Source organism: Pelodiscus sinensis, chromosome 25, assembly GCF_052426305.1.
Source record: "Pelodiscus sinensis isolate ZL-2025 chromosome 25, ASM5242630v1, whole genome shotgun sequence".
In the NCBI taxonomy this organism is placed as follows: domain Eukaryota; kingdom Metazoa; phylum Chordata; order Testudines; family Trionychidae; genus Pelodiscus; species Pelodiscus sinensis.
In genome coordinates this window covers 9,775,609-9,799,640 of record NC_143076.1, presented here as the reverse complement: position 1 = coordinate 9,799,640, position 24,032 = coordinate 9,775,609, and the positions used below count along the sequence as shown (strand labels likewise).

The window sequence follows — 24,032 nt, the reverse complement described above, 5'->3', positions numbered from 1 at the left end:
CCATTTCCCTCCAGCACGAGCCGGGAGCACGGGCAGAGAGTAGAGCTGGCCACTGGGATGGGTCAGGGCCCCGTTTCCCCTGGCTCCAGCGTGAGGGAGTTGGGGGGGTACGGAGAGAGGAGGAGACGAGCCTTGCGGGAGGGAGGGGAATGAAGAGAACTTACTAGTTCTCTGTTTGAATGACACAAATGAGAAACAAAAAACTGGACTATGTAGCACTTTAAAGACTAACAAGATGGTTTATTAGGTGATGAGCTTTTGAGGAAGTGGGTCTGGCCCACGAAAGCTCCTCACCTAATAAACCATCTTGTTAGTCTTTAAAGTGCTGCCTAGTCCTGTCTTTTGTTTCAGCTAGACCAGACTAACGCGGCTGCATCTCTGTCACAAATGGGAAACACATTCTGCTTTCCTACTTCAAGGAGTTCCCAAGTGGGGCTTTTTTCTGCCTTAAAACCTCCTGGAGTGGCTGAATGTGAAACCGGGCTGCTAGCGGTCAGCTCAGGGCAGTCGCCGTCCTCGCTCTGGGGCGGGGGAACAAGCCCCAAGGAAGAGAGCAGCTTGCTTGTTTGTGTGCACACAGAAAACCAATTGGCTAAGCAGAGGCTGCTGGCACCAGGGGCTTGTCTGTGGGAATTACTTGGCAGTGTGTGGCGGGGCTACAGGGGAGTGGTGTGTTGTTCTGTAGTAGTCTGGGTTTTCTTCAGTATGCTGTTGGCTTTACAGCCTGGCTTTTGTTCCTGGCGTCGTGCTGTGCTTAGAACAGACACACGAACAAAACCTGTTGTGTAGAAACAGGAGCTGGCCAACAGTTTTCATATGAAGTTTTTTCTTTACAAAAATGTCCTTTTTTCAAAAATGAAATTTTTCACAAACAATCCATTTGTGAAAAACGTGCTGCCTTTCACAATTAAAAAAACCTTTAGCAAAGGCACAATTGAAACCAGTCTAGTTTTAGGCAAATTAAACAATTGTCGTTTTGGATGCAAAATCTCTGGGGCAGAATCGTGGGAGCCTGCGTGGGCCGGATTTGTCCTGTGACAAACCCAGGGTGGAAAGCTTTGCAGAACGCATTTTTCAGGTTGGCTTTTGGGAAGAGCCTGGCGTGTGCCCCCTCAGCCTGGGCAGCAGGCTCTGCTCGCGTCTCCGCAGCTTGTGCCTGGTTCTAGGCCGCTGGCAGGCGTGCCTCGTGCCCTGGGCTCAGGGCTTGAGGGGAGGCCATGGTTTCTGAGAGCAACCAGAGACGGAAGCAGGGAGCAGCAGCAGGGTGACAACGCCACAAGCCCCTGGAATGCAAAACAGGAAAATCCAGCCTCTCCCAGGGAGCCTAGAGGCATCAGCCGTGGGCCTGGGGCTGAGGATTTCCGACCGGGAGCCCGAGCTCTTGCACAAGAATGGAATCTGTGTGTGCCGGATGCGGCCTTCCTGTCAGGAGACTCCAAGGGGAGCAGATCTGGGCTGGGGGAGGCAGCTGCCGCAGTCTCTCCGGTCACTGTGCCCGGGGTCCACGGGGCAGCTGCTGCTGGGTCCTGGGGTCCGGTTCTGCTGCCCGCCGTTCCAGAAGGGTGTGGATATTGGAGGGGTCAGCGAAAAGCCACCAGAATAGCTAGAAACGTGAGACTCCCCGAGCTCGAGCTGGGTAGTTTCTCAGGGTGATCTGTGCAGCTTAAGGAGGGACTTGGTCATAATCCATAGGTACCTGCCTGGGAAGCAGAGATTTAACCCTGGGTCCCTCGGGCTAGCGGGCAGTGCTGGCTGGGAAAGTGAGGCACGTTTGCACTGGGGAGAAGGGGCATATTTCTGACGGGAGGGTAACTAACCACTGGAACAAGTCACTGGGGCTGTGGAAGATGCTCTGTCCCTGGGGATAGTAAATCAAGAGGGGAAGTTGCTAGGAACTCCCTGGGGACAGGTCTCAGACGGGGGTCCGGCTAAGTGAGTGCAATGCGCCCCTCTGGCCTGGGACCTCACCAGCGTGACAGGTACCTAGGGAAGCTGCCCAGCAGGCAGACAGGCAGGCGGCAGGGCCCGGGGGAAGTTACCCTGGCCGGGTGTGGTGGTTGCATGTGTACGGGAAGGATCATCCATGAGCCTGTGGCGTGGTGACAGCCGGAGCCCTGGGCTGGAGAGATACCCTGGGAACATCTGTCTCCTTTATCAGAGGAGATTAAAATAGCAGCTCTCGGAGCCCATGGCTCCTGCTGCAGGGGGCTTACACAGAGACAGGGAAGGGGCGTTGCGTGGTGCCTCTTTCAGCTAGAAACCCGAGTACCCCTAGGAGAACAGCGCGGGGAGACGCTGAGCGAAGGACTGCCTGAATGGGGCACTTTTGCCCAGCCATAGGGGTGCAGCTGGCTCTGCCCCTGCCTGCCTAGCGTGGAGCGGGCAGGGCAGGCAGCAGCCCTCCCTTTGTGTGGAGGGGAGGTGTCTGGGGCAGCATGTGTGGGCAGGGATTGGAGAGGGTCAGTGTATGGCCCTGCTCAATGGGAAACTCCTGGACTCCCCATCTGGGGCTGGCAAAGGATGCTGGAGTTTCCTTTGCTGGTCTCCCCAGCTCACAGCTCTACACCTGGCTGGCATTCTCTGGCCCTGAGCTTGGGCCACATGCAGGCCGGTACGTGCAAGTTGCAAGTCCTTGGGCTGGGGGGCTTTACTTCCCCCCACCGCATGCCCGTAGTCCGATCCCTGAGACCAAGGCTTTCTCCAGCCACCACCTTGGTCCCGCCACTCTGCTTTGGCGGGGCTGGGGGGAGGCGAGCGCTGCTAATGCTGCTGGAGCTGCCGGCTCTGAGCCTCCGTCTCCTCCCAGTGCCTGTGACTGAGGCGCCTTACCCGGCCCGTCTGTGCTCCTGGGATCTCCTGGGAGGAGATTAGCTGCGTAGCTCTGCACTGTAACTACCCCCTGAGAAGTAATTAGGGATCTCGGGCTGGGGTCCCTCACGTACCAGCCTCTCCCTCTGCCAGGCTGGCCTGCTGGTGGACTCCTCTTGCTGGGGGGGTGGGTGAGCAGGGGGGACACAGTGGGGGGGGACACAGTGAGCGGGGGGAGTGGTGGGGGGCTGTGACGTAGTTGGGGGGCTCCTCTAGTGGCTCTAGGCCCGCTCTGTTGGGCATTCACTGGTCCCTAGGCTTGGGCTGTGGCTGACCCCACTGGCCTCTGTCTGTGAGCACTGCCCAGCAGGGGTCGCCCTGAGGGCCCTCGTGTGCCCTAGACAATGCCCCAACCGGGTCTCACCTGACTAGGGAAGGGGTTTGGACAAAGGGAGGGTGTGGCTTGGGGAGGGGCAGGGAGAGCCGGGGGGGGGGGAGCATGGACAAAGCAGACTAACCAGTGTAGGGGGGCTCAGGGGCCTGTAACCTCTTCCCCCAGGGGAACTAGGGCTGTCGGCCTATCCTCTTATGCCTGCATCCGTCCTGTGCTGGGCTGTATCTCGGAGCAGCAATAACCCCTCTCTATTCCACTGGCTGGTAGAGTCACATCTCGCTGCGGATGGGGGTGCAGGCTCGGGGAGCTTCCTGATGTGCCGTCACAGGGGTGCAGTGAGCGGGGGAGGGGGGGGTGCAGTGAGCAGGTGCGTTGTCCATGAGACAAACAAGAAAAAGAGATCAAAATTACAAATCGTATGAAGAATCAAACTGTAAAACGTTACTCTTGGTGGGTCTTCTACTCTTACGGTCATTATTAAATTACAATAAACTTGTGTGTTCTCAGATGACAGCAAGTACAGGCAGTCCCCGGGTTACGTACAAGATAGGGACTGTAGGTTTGTTCTTAAGTTGAATTTGTATGTAAGTCGGAACTGGTACATATTGTAGGGGAAACTCTAGCCAAACATTTCTCCAGAGCTCAGTTTTATTCTCCCACACCTCACTTCCCTCAGTCCTTTATTCTCAAGCTGAGGTGTCTGCTGAGAAAAGCCGCTCCGCATCTCCCTGGTCTGCTGGGTGGGGGCGCTAGCTTCGCGTCTCCCTGGTCTGCTGGGGGGGGCGCTAGCTTCGCGTCTCCCTGGTCTGCTGGGGGGGTGCTAGCTTCGCGTCTCCCTGGTCTGCTGGGGGGAAGCAGCTAGTGCGGGGTTGCCTCACCCCGTTTGTAAGTAGGGATCTGATGTAAGTCGGATCCATGTAACCCGGGGACTGCCTGTAACAAAGAATGTCACAGAGACTTAAAATCTCTGCTTGGAAAGGTTAATTACAAGATCATTTGTAGAGTAAAATTCCCTACGTATGATAAGAGAAATAGCACAGCAAAACTGCTGCAGTTCAGGGCAGTTCATAATTAAAATGTACAGCACTTATGTTAAAAGAAATGTTCAAGTTCTGTTACTGAAGACAAAGTTGTTTTAGTCAGCGATGAAAATCTTCAGGATTGTTTTTGTATTAAATATCAAAGCATGTTTTTACCAGTGTTTCGAGGTTACTAATCGTACTAATCACCAGCACTTTTTCATATATGTACTTTTGATATATAACTCAAGGAGAGACTTTGAGCCACAAAAATCAAGATTATCTTTAGAGCTCATGTGTATACTTGGAATCAGGATTTCTGAACTTTGTTGCTGTCTCTGATTCATTATGTGAGCAGGGGGGTGCAGTGAGGGTGCAGTGAGGAGGGGTATGTGCAATGAGCGGGGGGGTATCAGTGAGCCAGTGATCTCTTCCAGGGCTGGTTTCTCCCCCGAGCAGCTCTTGTGACACGTGCCAGGCAGCAGCCATGCCACAGCTGGCCAGGGCGCAGTGCCAGGTGTAAGCGCTGGCTGCATTCCTAGCCAGGCCTGAGAGCGTCCGTCACAGAAAAGGGCACCTGTCCTGCAGGTAGCGCCCTCCCATCCTATTTGGACCGTGTGCCTCCCGCCCCTCACCGCTTGTGGGTTGGGGTGGGTCCTGCTTTGGGCAGAGGGTTGGACTCAAGGTCTCTACCAGCCCCAGGATTCCGCGTGGGCGCACCGTGGATTTATAGAGGCAATGAGACGTTCTCTGTTTTATTCTCTGTCCCTTTCCTGGTGATTCCTAACGTTCTGTTTGCTTTTGTGACTACTGGCCCCTCCCACACCCCTTCTGCTCTCTGAACCCCTTCTATCTGGCCCAGAGCCTTCATCCTAGCCCCACCCAGCCCCACACCCCTAGCGGAGCCTTCACACTCCTGCGCCCCAACTTCTTGTCCAGCCGGGAGCTCGCTCATGACTCTCATTTCTGACTCCATCTTAGCGCCCACACGCCCTGCCCAGAGCTCCCACACACACCCCCTTCCGCCCAGCCCAGAGCCCCCTCCCACATGCCAAACTCCTCACTTCTGGCTCTGGCCCAGAGTCCGCCCAGGCAGGTGAAAATGAGCGACGGGGAGGGGGTGGGGTGAGCGGGGCAGGCCGTTGGCACGGGGGGGGGGGGCGGGGCAGGTAAGGGGGTGGTGCTCACCTGGAAGCGGCTGTGTTGCAGACCCAAGCTGGGAGCAGAGCTGCCCCCACCCTGCAGGCTGCTGGCTCTGAAGGAATGCCCCTCTGTGCACCAGGTATCGAGGGCTGGCCTGCTGCAAGGCTGCTTCCCTCGGGGCAGTGAGCCGAGCTGAGCACAGGAGGGTCCCCAGGGCGCGGGGCCATCTGCCGCTGCTGGCGCTAATGAAGCCTGGCTCTGTCACAATGGCCATCGATCGGAATGCAACACACCCCGCCTGACGCCCTTTGTCCGGCAGCCCAGTTACCAGGGGCCCTTCCCGGGCCGGGGCGGCGGCTCGCTGCCTCGCCTGGGGGCTGGGACAAGGCCCTGAGGCAGGGGCAGCCCATGGGGAGCGCCCCTGGCCAGTGACACTAGTGGGGACCATTCTACGCCGGGGCCATTTCCTGTGGGTTCCAGCTCCTGCCAGTGGTGGCAGGTCACCGGCACGCCTGGGTCAGGCAATGGGTTGAGCGGGGCTTAGCTGTGCTCATGTGCTGTGGGCGAGGGGCCTGCTGACGTGCCCTGGGCACAGGAGGAGTGTGGCAGGGGTGGGTCCCCAGGAGGGGTGTGCAGAATGCAGGGGAGTGCTGGAGGGCGCGCTGTGCTTTGGGAGGGGCCCATGACCCAGGAAGGACAAGTGGAGGGCAAAGGGGCTGCTGGCTGGAGGGGCAGAGAAAGGGGCCAGTTGGTTGTAGGGCTTGTGTGGCACATTACCCCGCTGGCACCGCCTAGCCCCCGCTGGGCACTCCGAGCGACTTGCCTCGTGCATTCCCGGATGCCTGGGCCCCTGCTCAGCACCCACCAGAGCCTGGCCGGAGCTGCTGAGTGATGTGCCCAGTGCTCAGCGACGCCCCAGGAAATCTCGCGCCACCTTTCCAGCCTGGACTGGTGTTGCCTCAGCTGCCGGCCAGGCCCCATTAGACCTTTCGCTGCCTGTGTGAAACTGCCCACCGGGGCACTGGCAGCAGGGACCCGTCCCCACTTCGCCTTCTCCCCAGGGGGCTAAAAACCTTGCACTCCTCGAGTCTGTCCCTCTCAGGCAAGTCTGCTAACCTTTCCCCCGGCTCTTCTCGGACCCTGCCCAACATAGCCTCCCCCAGGTGGAGCTGTGGCCACCAGGGCCCAGTGCAGGGGCTCGCTGTGGGTCGCACCAGGACCCAGTGCAGGGCCTGCTGTGGGTTGCACCAGGGCCCAGTGCAGGGGCCCGCTGTGGGTCGCACCAGGACCCAGAGCAGGGGCCCGCTGTGGGTCGCACCAGGGCCCAGTGCAGGGGCCCGCTGTGGGTCGCACCAGGGCCCAGTGCAGGGGCCCGCTGTGGGTCGCACCAGGGACCATGCAGGGGCTCGCTGTGGGTCGCACCAGGGCCCAGTGCAGGGGCTCGCTGTGGGTCGCACCAGGGCCCGGTGCAGGGGCCCGCTGTGGGTCGCACCAGGGCCCGGTGCAGGGGCCCGCTGTGGGTCGCACCAGGGCCCGGTGCAGGGGCCCGCTGTGGGTCGCACCAGGGCCCGGTGCAGGGGCCTGCTGTGGGTCGCACCAGGGCCCGGTGCAGGGGCCCGCTGTGGGTCGCACCAGGGCCCGGTGCAGGGGCCCGCTGTGGGTCGCACCAGGGACCATGCAGGGGCTCGCTGTGGGTCACACCAGGGCCCAGTGCAGGGGCTCGCTGTGGGTCGCACCAGGGCCCGGTGCAGGGGCCCGCTGTGGGTCGCACCAGGGCCCGGTGCAGGGGCCCGCTGTGGGTCGCACCAGGGCCCGGTGCAGGGGCCCGCTGTGGGTCGCACCAGGGCCCGGTGCAGGGGCCCGCTGTGGGTCGCACCAGGGCCCGGTGCAGGGGCCTGCTGTGGGTCGCACCAGGGCCCAGAGCAGGGACCCGCTGTGGGTCGCACCAGGGACCATGCAGGGGCTCGCTGTGGGTCGCACCAGGGCCCAGTGCAGGGGCCCGCTGTGGGTCGCACCAGGGACCATGCAGGGGCCCAACGGCAGTCCAGTTCCCTTGGGGAAGTGGGTCTGTGCAAAGCTGCAGAGACTCAGAGAGGGCTAGGAGCTGGTTAGGAGCCAGGTGCAATGAGCAGGGCTCTGCGGCTGGGGGTATTTAACCCCTGGCTAGCCAGCTAAGCTCCTTAACCCTGCAGGCCTGAGGCGGAGATGGGATGTGCCCCTGGCAATTCTAGGCCTTCGGACACTGGTGCTCCTTGCTTTATCCGGTATCAGGCCTGGTGCTGCTCACAGGGCAGTGAATGAGCTCGGTCCAGGCAGCTTGCCCTGTCCGCTCCCAGCCGGCGGGGTCGGGCAGCAGCATGGCGGGGGTTTAGTGCGCAGAGACTCGCCCACCCCTCGGAAGGCAGCTGGCTGCTTTAATCAATTCTAATTGGCCGTTCTGGAGCGAGATTGAAGTGCATTTTTCTGCATTTAGCAGGAAAAGCCCCGGGGGAGTGGTGAGGGGTCAGAGGTCAGGCTCCTAACCCAGCAGGGCCTCAGGGCAGCATTGGGAATGGTGGAGCAATGAGAATTGCATCAGGAGAGCAGAGACAGGCCGGACTGTGCCACAGGCTGGCCGTGTTTCAGCTGCACTGTACCAGGCCGTCCAGGGGGCTGGAGCCACCCTCCAGGGCCAGCCTGCCTGGCAGATGGCACCAGCCCCAACAGCTGGCACCTCCTTGGCAAGGGCCTGGCACCTGGCCAATAGATAGAGCAGGCACAGCCCCTGCCAGCGGCCAAATGGCTTCCCCGCCCACTACCGCGATCCCTGCCCCTGCAGAGCAGCCTCAGCTGGTCCCTCCCGCCCCCTGGCACCTCCCCGGGCCGGGGCTAGGCCCCTAGGACTGCAAGGCTCAGTGGCTCAGACCCCGGCAATCCCGCATCGCTCGCAGTCCCTGCCCACGGCGGAAAGCTCCTTCCCCTGAAGCTGCCCGTCATCTCAAGCTTGAGCAGCTGGGCCTCTGGACAGGCGGGATTAGAATAACTGTGTGTGGCTCCGGCCCGGCATGGCACAGGAGTTATTGACTGGAAGGTCACAGAGCCGCCCCGGCAGGCTCTCACAATTCAATTACAGGAGGGGAGCGTGAACCCGCGAGGACCCGCTACGCTGCGCTGCGCTGCTCTGTCCGCCTCTGTCCCAGGCACTCCCTGCCCGAGCAGCACGGAGCACGCAGCTGCCCCGTCTCTTCAATGGCGAGGTGCCTCCAATTTGCACAGCCAATTAAGCAGCTCGTGCTAATCGCACCCAGACTTCGTTAGGAGACGTGATTAGCACTTTGCATAATGATCCCCGTTAGGGAGGGAACCTTCCTCCCTGTGCCCTGTGATTACGGAGAAAACCAGATTTGTGTAGCACTTAGTTCTGCTGATCGCCCGGTGCCGAGAGCAGCCCCCGCCGGCCCCCGTGGCGGTGCTCTGCCGGGAGCCGGAAGGGGCTTGGGCACACGGGTGCGGGCTGCCTCCCTGGCTCCAAGGAGCCCTTTACGCTGCAGGGCGTGGAGCTGGTGATGAAGCAGGTGGCGCCTTCCCTGCCAGGGCTGCCCCAGGGTGCCCTGCCATTCCCAGCGTGCCATGCCTGTGTTCGCTGTGGCCGAGAGGCCAGCCGCCCCGGCTGCGTCCCTGCAGCTCCGCTCCACCTTTAGCCTCCCGGCTCCCTCACAGCTAGTGCCAGTGTCTCCCCAAGCCGGGAGTCGCCCCCCCGTGTGCCCTGGGCTGCATCCCTGAAAGGGCTGGCTGCACTGAGCAGTCAGGTTCTTCCACTCCTGGGGCGGGGGTCCTGCCGTCATGTGGCCTGGGCTGGGATGTGGGCAGGGCCCATCTGGCTCTCGGCCATCCTGGGAAGATGCCTGGTGCTAGCTCCTGCCCATGTCCTGCCCTTGCTTCTCAGCCTTCTCTCCCTGCCAGACGTGCTCCTCGCGCTCCCCTCGGTGCTGGCCTGTGCCTGGAGGAGCCCCACAGCAGCCCGTTCTGCAAGCTCGGCAGCTGCCTTGGACTCCTTCAGCGCAGGGCGTGCTGGCGTTCTCACGGGGCCCCTCCCTCGCCGCAGTTAGACACTGGCCTGCCACAAAGCAACGGGGCTTATTGCTTTCGAGCTGAGTAATTCCGCGGGCCTGTGGCGGCAGAGCGCTCGGGGAGGCAGCGTGCAGGGACACGGCACTCAGAGCAGGCGCAGATCCGCTGCCTGCCAGAGACTCGCGGTGCCCAGGCAGTTAGATCTGAGACCGTGCTGGGAGCAGGAGCCTGGCTGTGGAGAACGCTGGTTTCTCTCTTGGCCCTGGGATGAGAAACAAAAGGGGAGGAGGAGTTGGTGGGTAGCCACCGCCAGGTCTCAGAGTAGCCAATCAGACGAGGTGCCATCCCTCTGTCCGGAGGCTGCAAAGTTCTTCCCCTTCCATAGAATCAGTCACAGAATCACAGGAGTGGGAGGGACCTCGCGAGGTCATCGAGTCCAGTCCCTGCCCTCATGGCAGCATCAAGCACCATTCATCATCCCTGCCAAGTGTCTGTCCAGCCTGCTCTTCAATATCCCCAGTGATGGAGATTCCACAACCCCCTGGGCAACTTATTCCAGTGTTTAACCACCCGGACAGGCAGGAAGTTGTTCCTAATGTCCAGCCTAAACCTCCCTTGCTGCAGTTTGAGCCCCTTGCTTCCTGTCCTGTCCTCAGAGGCCAAGGGAACAAGTTTTCTCCCTCCTCCTTGTGACCCCCTTTTGGGTACTTGAAAGCTGATACCACGAGGGCAGGGACTGGACTTGATAACCTCTCAAGGTCCCTTCCAGTTCCAGGATTCTAGGATTCCGTGTCTCTGCTCAGTCTTCTCTTTTCCAGACTAAAAAAGCCCAGTTCTTTCAGCCTTCCCTTACAGGGCACAGCTCATGTTTGCTAGACCTTTGTTTTTCTTCTCTGGACCTTCTCCAATCTTGCCTGAAACGTGGTGCCCAGAATTGGACATAATACCGCAACTGAGGCCTAGTCAGCGCAGCGTAGAGAGGAAGAACGACTTCTCGTGTCTTGCTCACAACACTCCTGTGAATGTGTGGTGGCACATCGGGGACCCCCCGATCCTGCACCCCAGCCACAGCAAGATGAGACTCTGCCAGCCAATAAAGAGGGTTTATTGCTTCTCCAGGATACAGCCCAGCACAGACATGACGTGGTTAGAGGAGCCAGGGCCAGGCAGCCTGAGACCCCTTGGGGTGGGGTCCCCAGGCCCCTGACCCCTCAATACTCAGCTTAGTCTCCTCTCTTCATGTCATCCCAGCAAAAACTTCCCAGCTCCCAGGCCCTGCCCCCCAGCCAGGTGGCCGCCTCCGCCTCCCTTCCTTTGTCTCTCCCCCTGGGAAGAGCCTTGTTATCTGCCCAGGCTGGGACTAGGTGTCTGGGCCAATCCACGTGTGGGTGAGTCAGTGGGAATCACACATCATGGCGCAGGGGGACCCGGGTTACAGAGCAGACAGCCCCCCTGCATCACAGCGTGCATCCCAGAATCACGTTTGCTTGTTTTGCAGCAGCGTCACACTGTTGACTCCTATTTAGCTTGTGGTCCACTATGATCCTAGATCCCTTTCTGCCGGACTCCTTCCTAGACAGTCACTTCCCCTTCTGTGTGTGTGACACTAATTGCTCCTTCCTAAGTGGAGCACTTTGCATTTGTCCTTCTTAAACTTCATCCTGTTCACCTCAGACCATTTCCAGTTTGTCCAGGTCATTTTGAATGTTGACCCTATCGTCCAAAGCACTCGCAACCCCTCCCAGCTTGGTATCATCTGCAGACTTTATGAGTGCACTCCCTATGCCAGCATCTTAATCAGGGGTGGGAAATCTAGGGCCTGGGGGTCTGCTGCAGCTTGCCTGGATATGGCCTGGGAGGCTCAGGGCTCTGCTCCCCCCCCCCCCACCCGCCACAGGGGCCGTAGCTGGAGCAGCAGGAGACAAGGGGGTGGGGTGGGGTGGGGGGATGCGCTGGGATTGCCTGCCTCACTGTGCTAAGCTGTGGACGCTCTGAGTCCCTGGGGCTGGGCCTCGGGCCAAGGCACAGGGCGGAGGAGCTGGTGGCTTGGAGGTACTGAGAGTCCTGTAGAGTAGCTCAGCCCTGCCCTGCCCTGCAGTCCTTCCCCAGGCCTGGCCCATTGCTGCCAGTGTCAGGAATCCCCAGAGAGCTGCATCCAGGAGCGGGGCCAGCTGCTCCATTCTGCATCCCCGGCCCCTTCCCTAGGAGCCCCCGTCCATCTACCCACTGCAGCCCCCAAGTCCCCCTTGGCCAGGCCACGGCTCATACTCCCGGTGCCCTTGCAGTCCTGCGCGATGACTTCCGGCAGGCCCCCAGCGACGTGGTGGTGGCGGCCGGCGAGCCGGCTGTGCTGGAGTGCGTGCCACCCCGTGGGCACCCCGAGCCCACCATCTCCTGGAAGAAGAACAGCGTCCGCATCAGCGACAAAGACGAGCGCATCACGGTGAGGCCTGACCCTCCCCAGGGGCGTGCGGGGTGGGGTGCTGGCATGTCCCGCAGGGGGCTGAGGCAGCGAGCCTCAAGGGCATCACTAGGGCATCTGCCGTGGGGAGGCAAGAGTAGCTCACGGGGGCATCTGTCCTGCAGGGCAGGGGGTGTCTGTCTCATGGGGAGGGGCCAGTAGGGAGGGGTCCTGGAAACCATTAGTACCTTGGGAGTAGCTTTTGGCAGGGAGGGGGGTGGGAGTGGCTCTCTGGGGGTTTCATTGGGAGGTGATAGGGAGGGGGCTGCGGGAGGGGCTGGTGGGGAGGGGGCTGTGGGAGTGGCTGACCTATGGGGCAGCTGCTCAGATGCTCCCCCCTGTGCTCAGCTCCGCGGGGGGAAGCTGATGATGTCCCACGCCAGGAAGAGTGACGCCGGCTTGTACGTCTGTGTGGCTACCAACATGGTGGGGGAGCGGGACAGCGAGCCGGCCGAGCTGGTGGTGTTCGGTGCGTAGCCGGGGCTGGCGCATGCCCCTAGGAGTGGGAGGGGGAAGGGGCCGGGGAGGCTGAGTGTGCCCCCAGGAGCGGGAGGGAGGCTGGGTGCCCATCTGACCAGTGGGGGGGGGGCTCCGATCCCCTGGGCCCAGCCTCCCTGGCAAAGGCGGCAGGCGTGGGGCTCGGAGGCTGTGGGCGGCAGGGGCTCCACACGGGCAGGTCACGAGGCTCCGGCGCTCAGGCGCTGCCGTTCTGGTCTGTCTCGGCAGAGCGCCCCACCTTCATCCGCAGGCCCAGCAACCAGGTGGTGCTGGCCGAGGACAGCGTGGATTTCCCCTGCGAGGTGCAGGGAGACCCGGTGCCCATGTCCCGCTGGCGCAAGGAGGAAGGGGAGCTGCCGCGGGGCAGGTAAGAGATGGGGGAGGCCGATTCCAGGCAGCTGGGCTGCCAGTGCACACCCCAGCCCACCTACACGCACAGCTGGCGGGAGCTGCTAACAGGGTGCAGCTAGCACACTGCTGCGGGGCCAGGGCTGCTCCACGTGGGACAGGCACCCGGCCAGCAGGGTGGAGTTTAGTGTCCCCTTTTCCTCCCCAGAATGGGAGCATCTGCAGGGGTCTGAGGGTCTTCTCCCCAGGCACGCCCTGGTTGCCTGGCTCACCAGGGTAAGATCCGTGTCATCCAATTCCTGTTGTGACTGGTCCCAGGACAGGACTCAGCGTGGAATGCCCCAGCTCACCCAGAGCGGTTCACCAGCAATGTTCCCATCCTTGTGTGGAATGAGTTTTGTTGAGTGCACTGAGGCATGTACAGATGTGCACCACCAGTAGAAAACCCTGCTGCTAGCTCTGAGCACTCTGCTAATCAGCCAGGCGGCATCCGAATCTCTCCAGGGTGCCGCCCAAGCGCTCGGCTTACAGGGAGCTCTGATCACCAGCCCCCAATGCACTGCCGCTAACTAGGCAGGTTGGACGCCAGCCAGGGCTGGTGCGCACACTAAGCAGGCTGGAGGCAAGGCCCTGAGTAAGGATATGCCAGGCAGCATTTCTCCACCCAGGGCGGGAGCAGGAAGGGCTGACCCCAGGCGGCAAGGTGCTGCTGCCAGGCTGGCTCAGCGCGTTCACTCCTGTCCCTCGCAGGGCGGAGATCCAGATTGACAACACGCTACGGCTCAGCCGCGTGAGCGCTGAGGACGAGGGCACCTATACCTGCGTGGCAGAGAACAGCGTGGGCAAGGCGGAGGCCTCTGGCTCGCTCAGCGTGCATGGTGAGGGGCGTAGGGCTGTGCTGAGGCAGCTGGAGTGGAGGAGGAGCTGAGGAGACCCCTGCCCGGGGCCCACTTGCCCCTCTGCAGTGGCTGACACTAGCCGGGCACTCGGTGCCACCGGGGAGGGGGAGGGGGGCTGGATTTGGAGCCAAGCCTGGGGCAGAGTTGCTGATCTCCTTCACAGTGAGCCTCGCACAAGAGCGTGCAAGGTGCATCACACATCCAGCCACTGCTCCAGCACTGGCAAAGGGCGGGGGCAGCAGGGGCTTGCTCAGGGCTCATTTAGGCTTCAGCTGCAGGTCTGTTCCCATGCCAGGCCTGCGGGTCCCGGCAGGTACCAGCTCCCAGCCCTGTGTGGGGCGGGTGCCCAAAACAGACTTTGTGCTGGGACCAGGCCTTGGCTGGTGCAAAGCCTTTGGCGCAGCGCACTGGCCCTGCTTCGGATCGGCCCGGTCTCGGCTGGCACCCGCTCTGCAGCGTCTCCAGAGCCCTTAACCAACCGGGCACAGGCTCCTGCCTCAGGTACCTGGCAACCTACATCCGTTACCCTAGCACCCACAGGGCTCAGCCGGACCATGGCCCACCAGTGCCCAGCAATACTGTGCCGCTCTGCACAGCCGCCTGGGCTGCGGGCGGGAGAGGAAGGAGCGACTAGCATTTTGAACCCTGGGTCCTTTGTCTTCCATTGAGAGGGAAGAAAAGGCTTTGACAGGCGGCCGGGTGGATGGGGGAGGGTTGGTTATTTATGGGCAGGAGGCTGATTTAGGAGATGTGCTCCTTTTCTTCTCTGTTCCTCCTCCCCCTTCTCGTCCCATCTCCAGACCCTGCTCTGAAAGCCGGAGGTTACCGGACCTCAGGGCACTTTCCCCTGAATGTTCTGGCTCTATTCAGCCCTCACACCCGGGCGCCGGGCGTGGCTGCCTCGTACTTCTCCTCGTAACTCCTGGCTGGGTTAGAATTGGGAGGGGGTGCCAGCCAGCATGTGTGCACACACCCCCCCCCAAGTCACGCCACTCCCCTAGCCTGCTTCACAGGACACGGCGTCCTGGGTCCCGGCCAGTCTGGTCGGGGGTTCCCCTGGGCTTCTGGATGGGTGGGCTCCCGTGTTCCATGCCAGGAAGGTTGCTGCCCACAGAAACCACTGCCAGCCAGGAAAAGCCAAACCCTGCCACTCGCAGCTGGGATTTCATCCCCCAGGCCACTGCCCCTGCCCGCTGCCGGCGCTGTGTGAAGGGGCTGCCCACATTCACAGGCACATACCCCCTACAGGCACAGAGAGACAGACACACCCACCCACCCACCCACCCACACAGCTGCCGGCGCTGTGTGAAGGGGCTGCCGCTGCTGGCTGCTAGCACATGGGAGGGCTTGGGGTCCAGCCGGAGCCTACCTGCAGGAGCTAACGGGGATTTAAAAATGGCGGCGCCCAGCAAGATGCAAATGAAGCCCGGGATATTTAAATCCCGGGCTTCATTTGCAACTTCAAATGCCTACATTAGCCACCCTAGTTCGAACTAGGGTGGCAGTGTAGACATACCTTGTCTGTGCCTGTGTGTCTCTGTGGATGTGTGGGTGTCTCTCTGTGGGTGTCTCTGTATGTGTGGGTTCTGTCTCTGGGTGGGTGGGTGTGTCTGTCTCTCTGTGCCTGTAGGGGGTATGTGCCTGTGAATGTGGGTGTGTCTCTCTGTGGGTCTGTCTACACTGCCACCCTAGTTCGAACTAGGGAGGCTAATGTAGGCATTCGAACTTGCAAATGAAGCCCGGGATTAAAATATCCCCGGCTTTATTTGCATGTTCCCGGGCACCGCCATTTTTAAATGCCCCTGTAGTTCGAACTCCCTGCCCGCGGCTATGCGCGGCACAGGCTAGGCAGTTCAAATTAAAGCTCCTCATTCGAACTACTGTTACTCCTCCTGCAATGTCTCTCTGCGGGTGGGTGTCTGTCTCTGTGGGGTGGGGGTGTTTCTCTGTGGAGTGGGGGTATCTATGGGTATGTCTACACTACCACCCTAGTTCGAACTAGGGTGGGTAATGTAGTCATATGAACTTGCTAATGAAGCCCGGGATTTGAATTTCTCGGGCTTCATTTGCATGTTGCTGGGCGTCGCCATTTTTAAATGTCCGCTAGTGCGGACTCCGTGCCCGCAGCTACACGCGGCACAAACTAGATAGTTTGGAATAGGAAGCCTAATCCGAACTATCTGTACACCTCGTTCCTAATCCAAGGAAGCCGAATCCGAACTATCTAGTTTGTGCCGCGTGTAGCCGCGGGCACGGAGTCCGCACTAGCGGACATTTAAAAATGGCGGCGCCCGGCAACATGCAAATGAAGCCCGGGAAATTCAAATCCCAGGCTTCATTTGCAAGTTCGTATGACTAAAGTAACCACCCTAGTTTGAACTAGGGTGGTAGTGTAGACATACCCTATGTGTTTCTCTATCTCTGTGGGTGTGGGTGTCTGTGTCTGTGTGGGTAGGTGTTGTGTCTTTGTGCCTGTGGTGTATCTCTCTGTGTGTCTGTGGGTGTGAGTGTTTGTGTCTCTGTGTGCGGGTGTGCCTGTCTCTGTGGGTGTCTGTGTGTGACTGTGTCTCTATGCCTTTGGTGGTGTGCGTGTCTGTGTCTCTGTGGGTGGGTGTCTGTGTCTTTTTTTTGGGGGGGGGGTCTGTTTTTTTTGTGTGTGTCTCTGTGTCTGTGTCTCTGGGGAGGGGGGGGGTGTCTGTGTCTCTCTGTGTGTCTGTGTCTCTATGCCTGTGGTGGTGTGCGTGCCCGTGTCTGTGTCTCTAGTGGGCGGGGGTGGGGGGCTGTGTCTCTTGTGGGAGGGGGGGGTCTGTTTTTGTGTGTCTGTGTCTCTGGGAGAGGGGTGTCTGTGTCTCTTGGGGGAGGGGGTCTGGTTTTGTGTGCCTGTGTCTGTGTGTGTGTCTGTGTCTCTGTGGGGGGGTGCACGCACACTAGAAATGGCAGAGGGCCAGGCCGAGACCCTGCGCCTCAGCAGAGGAGCTGTGGTGATGGGTTGCACTGAGAAGCTCCGGGAAGCAGCCCTTAGCCCAGGCTGTGCTGCTGAGCTCACCCCTGGAGGCTGCTTCTGGGGGGTGCCACCCAGCTGAGCGAGGGTGTGGGAATGACGCTGATTTTAGAGCCCAGACACTAGCGGGTTTGGGCCAAGGCTCTGGGGGCTCAAAGGGGCACTTGGCCCTGGGTCGGGGACCCTCCCGCGGGGCTTTAGCCTCCAGCCAGTCGGTGGCAGGTGCAAGGGCTGGCACGCTCGCTGTGCCGCTAGCCGGGCGGGGCTCCCTGCACAGACCCCGCTTTAATGGGCCGTCTGGACTGGCTGCCTCGGAGCCCTGCCGGCCAAGCCCTGCCACCGCTGGGCCGCAGCACGGGCAGAACTCACTCCCCTGCCTGCGCGTGGGCACTGCCGGCCTGAGGGGCCCAGTCCCTGGGAAGTCAGGGCCCATGCTGGCACACAGCAGGCACCTGGCGCCTCTGCCGACGGTGCCCATGAGAGACAGCTCGCTCCGTGTGCCGGGCAAGTTGCACACTCACAGTGCACGCGCGGCTCCAGACACTGCAGACGCTGGGCGACTGGTGCCAGGGTCCCCAGGGGCCTTTCTTTGACACGCTTATTTGGGAGCCAGGCTAAGGCTCCTGCGGCGTCCAGCCGCGTCTGCCCAGCCGCCAGGCCATGGCGGAGTGCGGGTGCTCACATCTGTAACCCAGGAGCCTTTGCAGCAAGGGGGCTCCTTCCAGCTCCCTGTAAGGGACCCCCCAGAGCCAAGCAGGAGGAACCGGTGGCCTGTTTGCCTCTTGTGCCTCGCGACTCAAGCCCCCTTCCCTGGGTGGATAAGTCCTGGGATGCTGCTGCCCGGCGGGGAGCAACCGCAAAGCAGCAGGGACTGGACGCAGCAGGTTGGGAAGCCGGCTTGCTGGGATTGGTGCAGGGTGCCCTCTGCTGGGCACCCGGTTAAGGGACTTGTCCATGCTCCGGCTATTCTGGCTTCCCTGGATGGAGGACGTTGGGCTTGGGGCTGAGGGCGGTCGAGTCTGCGCTGCTCTGGCTGGAGCGTCTCGTGGAGGGTCTCCCATCATGTGGCCGGAGCGCTTGGGCGAGGACGTGCCGGGCGCTGCTGCGTTTTAGCAACCCGGCTCTGTTTGTTCCTCACGCTTTCCCTCTGCTCTCAGTTCCGCCCCGGTTAGTGACGCACCCTCGAGACCAGATCGTGGCTCAGGGCCGCACCGTGACCTTTCACTGTGAAACCAAAGGAAACCCGCCGCCGGCTGTGTTCTGGCAGAAGGAGGGCAGCCAGGTAGGCTCTGCATGCCCCCTTCCCCCCGGCATGTGCCAAGAGCCCTTTCCCACACCCCAAAGCCCCTGGCCGCACCCCCAGCCAGAGCCCACACCCCGTACCCTGCCCCAGCTCAGTGCGAGCGGGGGGAGGCAGGGGTGGAGCGAGCGGGGTGGCATGGGGGGGTAGGGTGCTATGTTTTGGACAGCTGACAGCCCTAACCCCCTCTGTCTTCCCCTGGCTCTGGCGGGGTGGAGAGTCAGGCTCCCTTGTGTCCGCCCTGCAGATCCTGTTGTTCCCCAGCCAGCCCCCGCAGCCCCTGGGGCGCTTCGCCGTGTCCCCGAGTGGCGAGATGACCATCACGGAGGTGCAGAGGGCAGATTCGGGCTACTACATGTGCCAGGCCATCAGCGTGGCCGGGAGCATCCTGGCCAAAGCCCTGCTGGAGGTGGAGGATGGTGAGCGTGAAGGTCCAGCCAGGCCCTTATGGCACTAACGACTCGCTGGAGTTGTGTGTCGGCGCGTGGCCAACCTGCCTCATGGAGAAGGGCGGGGAGTCCTGGGGTGAGGGGCGGGTGGCAGGATGGCAGAGCGTGGTGGGGGGAGGGGTGAAGCACTAGGACGGGTTCCCTAGGGAGGGGTTGGAATCTCCATCCCTGGAGGTTTTAAGTCCCAGCTTGACAAAGCCCAGGCTGGGATGACCGAGTGGGGCTGGTCCTGCTTCGGGCGGGGGCTGGACTTGACGGCCCTTCCTCACCCTCGTGTCCCGCCCCAACACCAAGTGGCAGGACTAGCTAAGACCTGTAGAGGCTGAGGGACCCCGATGGGCTTTATTCCACCTTAATCCCACGGCCCATTGGGGACATCAGTTGGTGGCTCCTTCATGGAGCCGTGAGCACGGGCGTGTACCTGGCGCGGTTCACCCCCATCCCAGATGCCTGCCCCTTTCACGGCATGAGGGAAAACCTGGTGCACACGTATCTGGAATGCGCTAGGTTGCAGCCCCTATTCCATAAGAGCATAAGAACGGCCGTACCGAGTCAGACCAAAGGTCCAGCTAGCCCAGTAGCCTGTCTGCCCACAGTGACCAGCACCAGGTACCCAGAGAGGGTGGACCGAAGACAATGACCAAGCCATTTGTCTCGTGCCATCCCTCTCCAGCCTCTGACAAACTGAAGCCAGGGACACCATTCTTACCCCCTGGCTAATAGCCTTTTATGGACCTAACCTCCATGAAATTATCTAGCTTCTCTTTAAACTCTATTATAGTCCTAGCCTTCACAGCCTCCTCTGGCAAGGAGTTCCACAGGTTGACTACACGCTGTGTGAAGAAGAACTTTCTGTTATTAGTTTTAAACCTGCTACCTATTAATTTCCTTTAGTTCTTATATTATGGGAACTAATAAATAACTTTTCTTTATTCACCCTCTCCACACCACTCACGATTTTATAGACCTCTAGCATATCTCCCCTCAGTCTCCTCTTTTCTAAACTGAAAAGTCCCAGTCGCTTTAGCCTCTCTCCAAATGGGACCCGTTCCAAACCCCTAATTCCAGCTCCTTCAGAACCTCCTATTGAGTTCTGCCTGCACTTTTCCTCTCACCTTTTTATTTATGTGCACCCCATCCGTGGCCCCTCAAAGTCACGGGATCACCTCGTCAGCCTCCTCCTGGCCATGGCGAAAACTGCCATATACAGCACCAGGAGGAGGAGGCTGCATGGGGGGGTGCTCTGCAACTGTGGGGCCTCCTTCCGTTCCTCCCTGGTCTCACGCATCCACTGGCTCCCTGGAACAGCTTCGCAGAGCAGTGGGCGCTCTGGGGTTCTCTGCTCGGTGTCCCAAACCAGCTTCCTCGTTTTAACCCTTTGACCCTCACACCTTGACCCTGGTTTTCATTAGTGGTCCCCTGGAATGAGTTGGGCCCTTGGTCCAGTCGTCACTCGCGAGGCTCGGGGAGGGGCTTTCAGAAGTGGATTCAAATGGTGACTCCTGAGGTCTCTTCCAGCCCTAGGAGTCTATGGCTCTCTGACCTTCAGGGGTGTCATGGTGCTGCTCACAGGAGGGGTCTCGGGGTGTGGGTGTGTCACGGCGCTGACCATGGGAGGAACCTTGGGGGGGGGGGTCTCGGTGCTCCCCATGGGAGGAACCTCGGGCGGGTGTCTCTGCGCTACCCATGGGAGGGACCTCGGGGGGGTGTCTCGGCGCTACCCACGGGAGGGACCTCGGGGGGGTGTCTCGGCGCTACCCACGGGAGGGACCTTGGGGGGGTGTCAGGGCGCTACCCACGGGAGGGACCTCGGGGGGGTGTCAGGGCGCTGCCCACGGGAGGGACCTCGGGGGGGTGTCAGGGCGCTACCCACGGGAGGGACCTCGGGGGGGTGTCAGGGCGCTACCCACGGGAGGGACCTCGGGGGGGTGTCAGGGCGCTGCCCACGGGAAGGACCTCGGGGGAGGTGTCACGGCGCTACCCATGGGAGGGACCTCGGGGGGGCGTCACGGCGCTACCCACGGGAGGGACCTCGGGGGAGGTGTCACGGCGCTACCCACGGGAGGGACCTCGGGGGGGGCGTCACGGCGGTACCCGTGGGAGGGACCTCGGGGGGGTGTCACGGTGCTACCCACGGGAGGGACCTCGGGGGAGGTGTCACGGCGCTGCCCACGGGAGGGACCTCGGGGAGTCATCGTGCTGCCCACGGGAGGGGCCTCAGTGGCAGCTCCCTTGTGCGAGGAGGGAAGGGTCCGTGTGGGTGAACTTCTGGCTGCCAATGGGGGTGCAGGGCCCGCTGGCACCCCACCCCTTGGCGACACCTTGTCCCCCCACTGACACTCCTGGGCCCTGGGGTGCCAGGATCCCATGGGTCCAGGTGCCAGAAGCCCAGGCTGGCTCCTTCAGGCAGGTGGCCCCTGGTCAGGAGCTGCTGCGGCTCAGCCTGGGAAGCTGTTGCTGGTCCTGTAGTAGCCAGGCTGCCATCCAGGCCAGGTGAGCTGCTCGCTAACACCTGCTCTTCCCTGAAGTGACATCTGACCACTTCCCGCCAATCATCCGCCGAGGGCCCGCCAATCAGACGCTGGCCGTGGGCGCCACAGCCCAGCTGCAGTGCCATGTGAGCGGGAACCCGCTGCCCAGCGTGCAGTGGCTGAAAGACGGGCAGCAGGTCGTGGGCAGGGACACCAGGGCCAGCCTCTCTGACAACGGGACTCTGCAGATCACAAATGTGCAGGTGAGCTGCTGCCGCCCCTCGCGGGCCTCCTGGGGTCACCTTCACATGCTGGCCCTTGCTCGGGGCTGCCTGATTGCCCTGACCCGGGGCTAGACATCCACCCGACTGCCCCGGTGGTGAGGTTGCTCTCCCATGGAGACGAGGCCTCGCTCAGCTCTGGGGCTTTGCCCGAGGGCAGGGAGTCCTTCGGAGCGGGCAGCGTTTGCACTGCAGCTGAGAACCCCCAGCCCAGCTCAGCCCAGCCCCCACCATCTGAGAACCCGTCTGGGCTAGTGGGGAGAAGGGAGAGCAGTGGTTTCTCCCCGCATTGCATGTGTGAATTGCACTGCCTGTGGAGGTGGGGGGACACAAGCGCACGTGTGCGAGAGCGTGTCCGTCTGTGTGTCTGCGTGCACATGTAGGGGCAGGGTGCACACAAGCGCACGTGTGCGAGAGCGTGTCCGTCTGTGTGTCTGTGCGTGCACATGTAGGGGCAGGGTGCACACAAGCACACGTGTGCGAGAGCGTGTACGTCTGTGTGTCTGTGTGCACATGTAGGGGCAGGGTGCACACAAGCACACGTGTGCGAGAGCGTGTACGTCTGTGTGTCTGTGCGTGCACATGTAGGGGCAGGGTGCACACAAGCACACGTGTGCGAGAGCGTGTACGTCTGTGTGTCTGTGCGTGCACATGTAGGGGCAGGGTGCACACAAGCACATGTGTGTGAGAGCGTGTACGTCTGGGTGTCTGTGCGTGCACATGTAGGGGCAGGGTGCACACAAGCACATGTGTGTGAGAGCGTGTACGTCCGGGTGTCTGTGCGTGCACATGTAGGGGCAGGGTGCACACAAGCACATGTGTGTGAGAGCGTGTACGTCCGGGTGTCTGTGCTGCTCCCCTGCCACTTCCCCCACCCCTGCCACATCTCTGTTGGGTGCCAAGCCGGGAAAAGCAGAAAGTATCGGACATTTTGTATGTCTGGTATTTTCTCAATTTCTTTACCGGACAGAAGGCGCAAATACCCGACTGTCCAGTTCAATACTGGACACCTGGGAACCCTAATGGCCCCGGGGACTGCCCGCTCCTCTGGCCACGCTGTGTCGTGGGGAAATGTGGGCAGCCCTGCCTGGCGGGTGTGTTAAAACGGCCAGTCCAGGCGGGGCAGCCGCCCTCCAGGAGCTGCTTCCAGGGGTGCAGAAACCCGGCCAGGCCAGGCTGTGTCCCAGGAAAGGGGCTGCCGGCTGCCTGCAAACTGCTCCTCTCCTGGGGAGCCAGAGCTGTCAGCGCTGCCAGGTGGAGCACCTGGCCCAGCAGCCTGCCCCCCAAAGGGATCCCGCGGGTCGCCTGTGACGGCGCGTTGGGGTTTTCCCGCCTCCTGCACCCCCGTAGTGGCACGGACAGACTCCACCAGCCAGTAGAACAGAGGGAGTTTATTGCTGCTCCAGGATACAGCACAGCACAGATGGAATCTGGTTTCAGGAACTGGGGCTAAGAGGCCTCAGTGCCCCCCCTTGAGATGGGGGATGGCTGGGCCCTCCAATCCCAGCCCCCTCCCTAGCTCCTTCTCCCCTGCTTCCCAGACAGAAACTAACCAACTCTCCTCCAGCCCTGCCCCCAGCCAGGGGCCGCATCCACCTTCCTTTGCTTCTCTCCCTGCGGGGTAGCTGGTCAGACAGGTTTGGAGCCCCCTTTGCATAATGACTCACCCCCTGCCCTGCTGGGCCGTGCTGCAGACAGCGGAGGTCACCCACAGCCCACTGCCCAGCATAGCCCCCAGCAAGGTACCCCCACTACGTCACATATCCCATGGCAGCTGCTCTCTCACTGCCCTTGGTGTGTGCAGGTGTCGGACTCGGGGCGTTACGTCTGCATGGCTGCCAGCGCCACGGGGAAGACAGAATGGAGCGGGGTCCTGACGGTGCAAGGTCAGTGGTCCACCCGTCCAGCTGGGCCTGCCCTGCCTGGGGAGGGCTGGGGGGTCCGCGGCCCAGACACACCGCGCTGGCGGGTCACCCCCTTTCCAAGCCCTGGCCAGTGGCCCAAGGTGCCTCACCCCGCTTGCTGGCGCACAGCTGCGACCCTGTTCCCAGCCCTGCCGGGAGCTCGGGCTCTGCCAAGGCCAAGGCCGAGGGACCGCCCGCTGAGCTGGGCTGAGCTGCTCAGGAGACATGGAGCTGGGCTCCAGGACCAGCCCACACATGCTGGCACCTGAGGCGGGGAGCTCAAATGATGCCCCCAGGCTCCCTCCTTTGGCCAGCAGCAGACACAATTTTCTGCACTCTGGGTCCTAGTATCCTCCCCCCCCCCCAGTCTGGCACCTGAGGTGGCTGCCTCAGTTTGCCTCATGGTAAGGCCAGCCCTGCGGGGCTCCACGGGCCGTGTGTCAGACTCGCTGGGGCCTGGCCTGGCCAGCACTGCCTGGAGACACTCGCAGGCCTGGCAGCCGACATCTCTTGCCCCCCACGAGCATGGCACAAGCGGGTGTCGGGCACTGGGCCTCTCCCTGCGGTGTCCCACTAGGCCTCCGCACATCAGGCAGTGGCTGTGGCAGGCCAGCCAGCTCCCTGTGCCGGTTGTTGGCCGCAGAGTCCGTGCTGCAAAGGGCTCGGTCTTTGCAAGCCGGCGGGAGGTCTGGGGGCTCCTGCCTGGCCTGGACTCTGTGACCCCTACAGCTCTGTCCATCTGTCCTCTAGAGCCCGGGGCTGACCTCCAGGTGCAGCTCTCCGAGCCTGGCCACCTCCCTGGGCCCCCCTCGGCACCTCTGGTCACCAACGTCACCAGGAACAGCGTGACCCTGGCCTGGAAGCCGAGCCCCCAAGGCGGGGACGCCGCCGTCACTACGTACATCATTGAAGCGTTCAGGTAACGCCCTGCCCAGAGGGGCGACCCCGCAGTGCCTGCCTGGGGAGGGGGCCGGGGCCAGGCTGCGAGTACAAACCCCTCCCGGTC

At 61.7% G+C, this 24,032-nt stretch overlaps 1 protein-coding gene across 5 annotated transcripts in view; it reads left to right on the top strand.

The window, feature by feature from the left end:
* The window catches only part of ROBO3 (roundabout guidance receptor 3), a 108,592-nt gene that overhangs the window by 68,486 nt on the left and 16,074 nt on the right, over nt 1-24,032 (top strand). For all 5 annotated transcript variants that reach the window (XM_089773306.1, XM_089773307.1, XM_089773308.1 and 2 more), the window contains exons 3-11: nt 11,700-11,857; nt 12,224-12,344; nt 12,602-12,740; nt 13,472-13,599; nt 17,779-17,903; nt 18,169-18,340; nt 20,899-21,104; nt 22,927-23,008; nt 23,777-23,945. In XM_089773306.1, the coding sequence (XP_089629432.1) occupies nt 11,700-11,857; nt 12,224-12,344; nt 12,602-12,740; nt 13,472-13,599; nt 17,779-17,903; nt 18,169-18,340; nt 20,899-21,104; nt 22,927-23,008; nt 23,777-23,945 (1,300 nt within the window). The remainder of the gene's footprint in view (nt 1-11,699; nt 11,858-12,223; nt 12,345-12,601; nt 12,741-13,471; nt 13,600-17,778; nt 17,904-18,168; nt 18,341-20,898; nt 21,105-22,926; nt 23,009-23,776; nt 23,946-24,032) is intronic.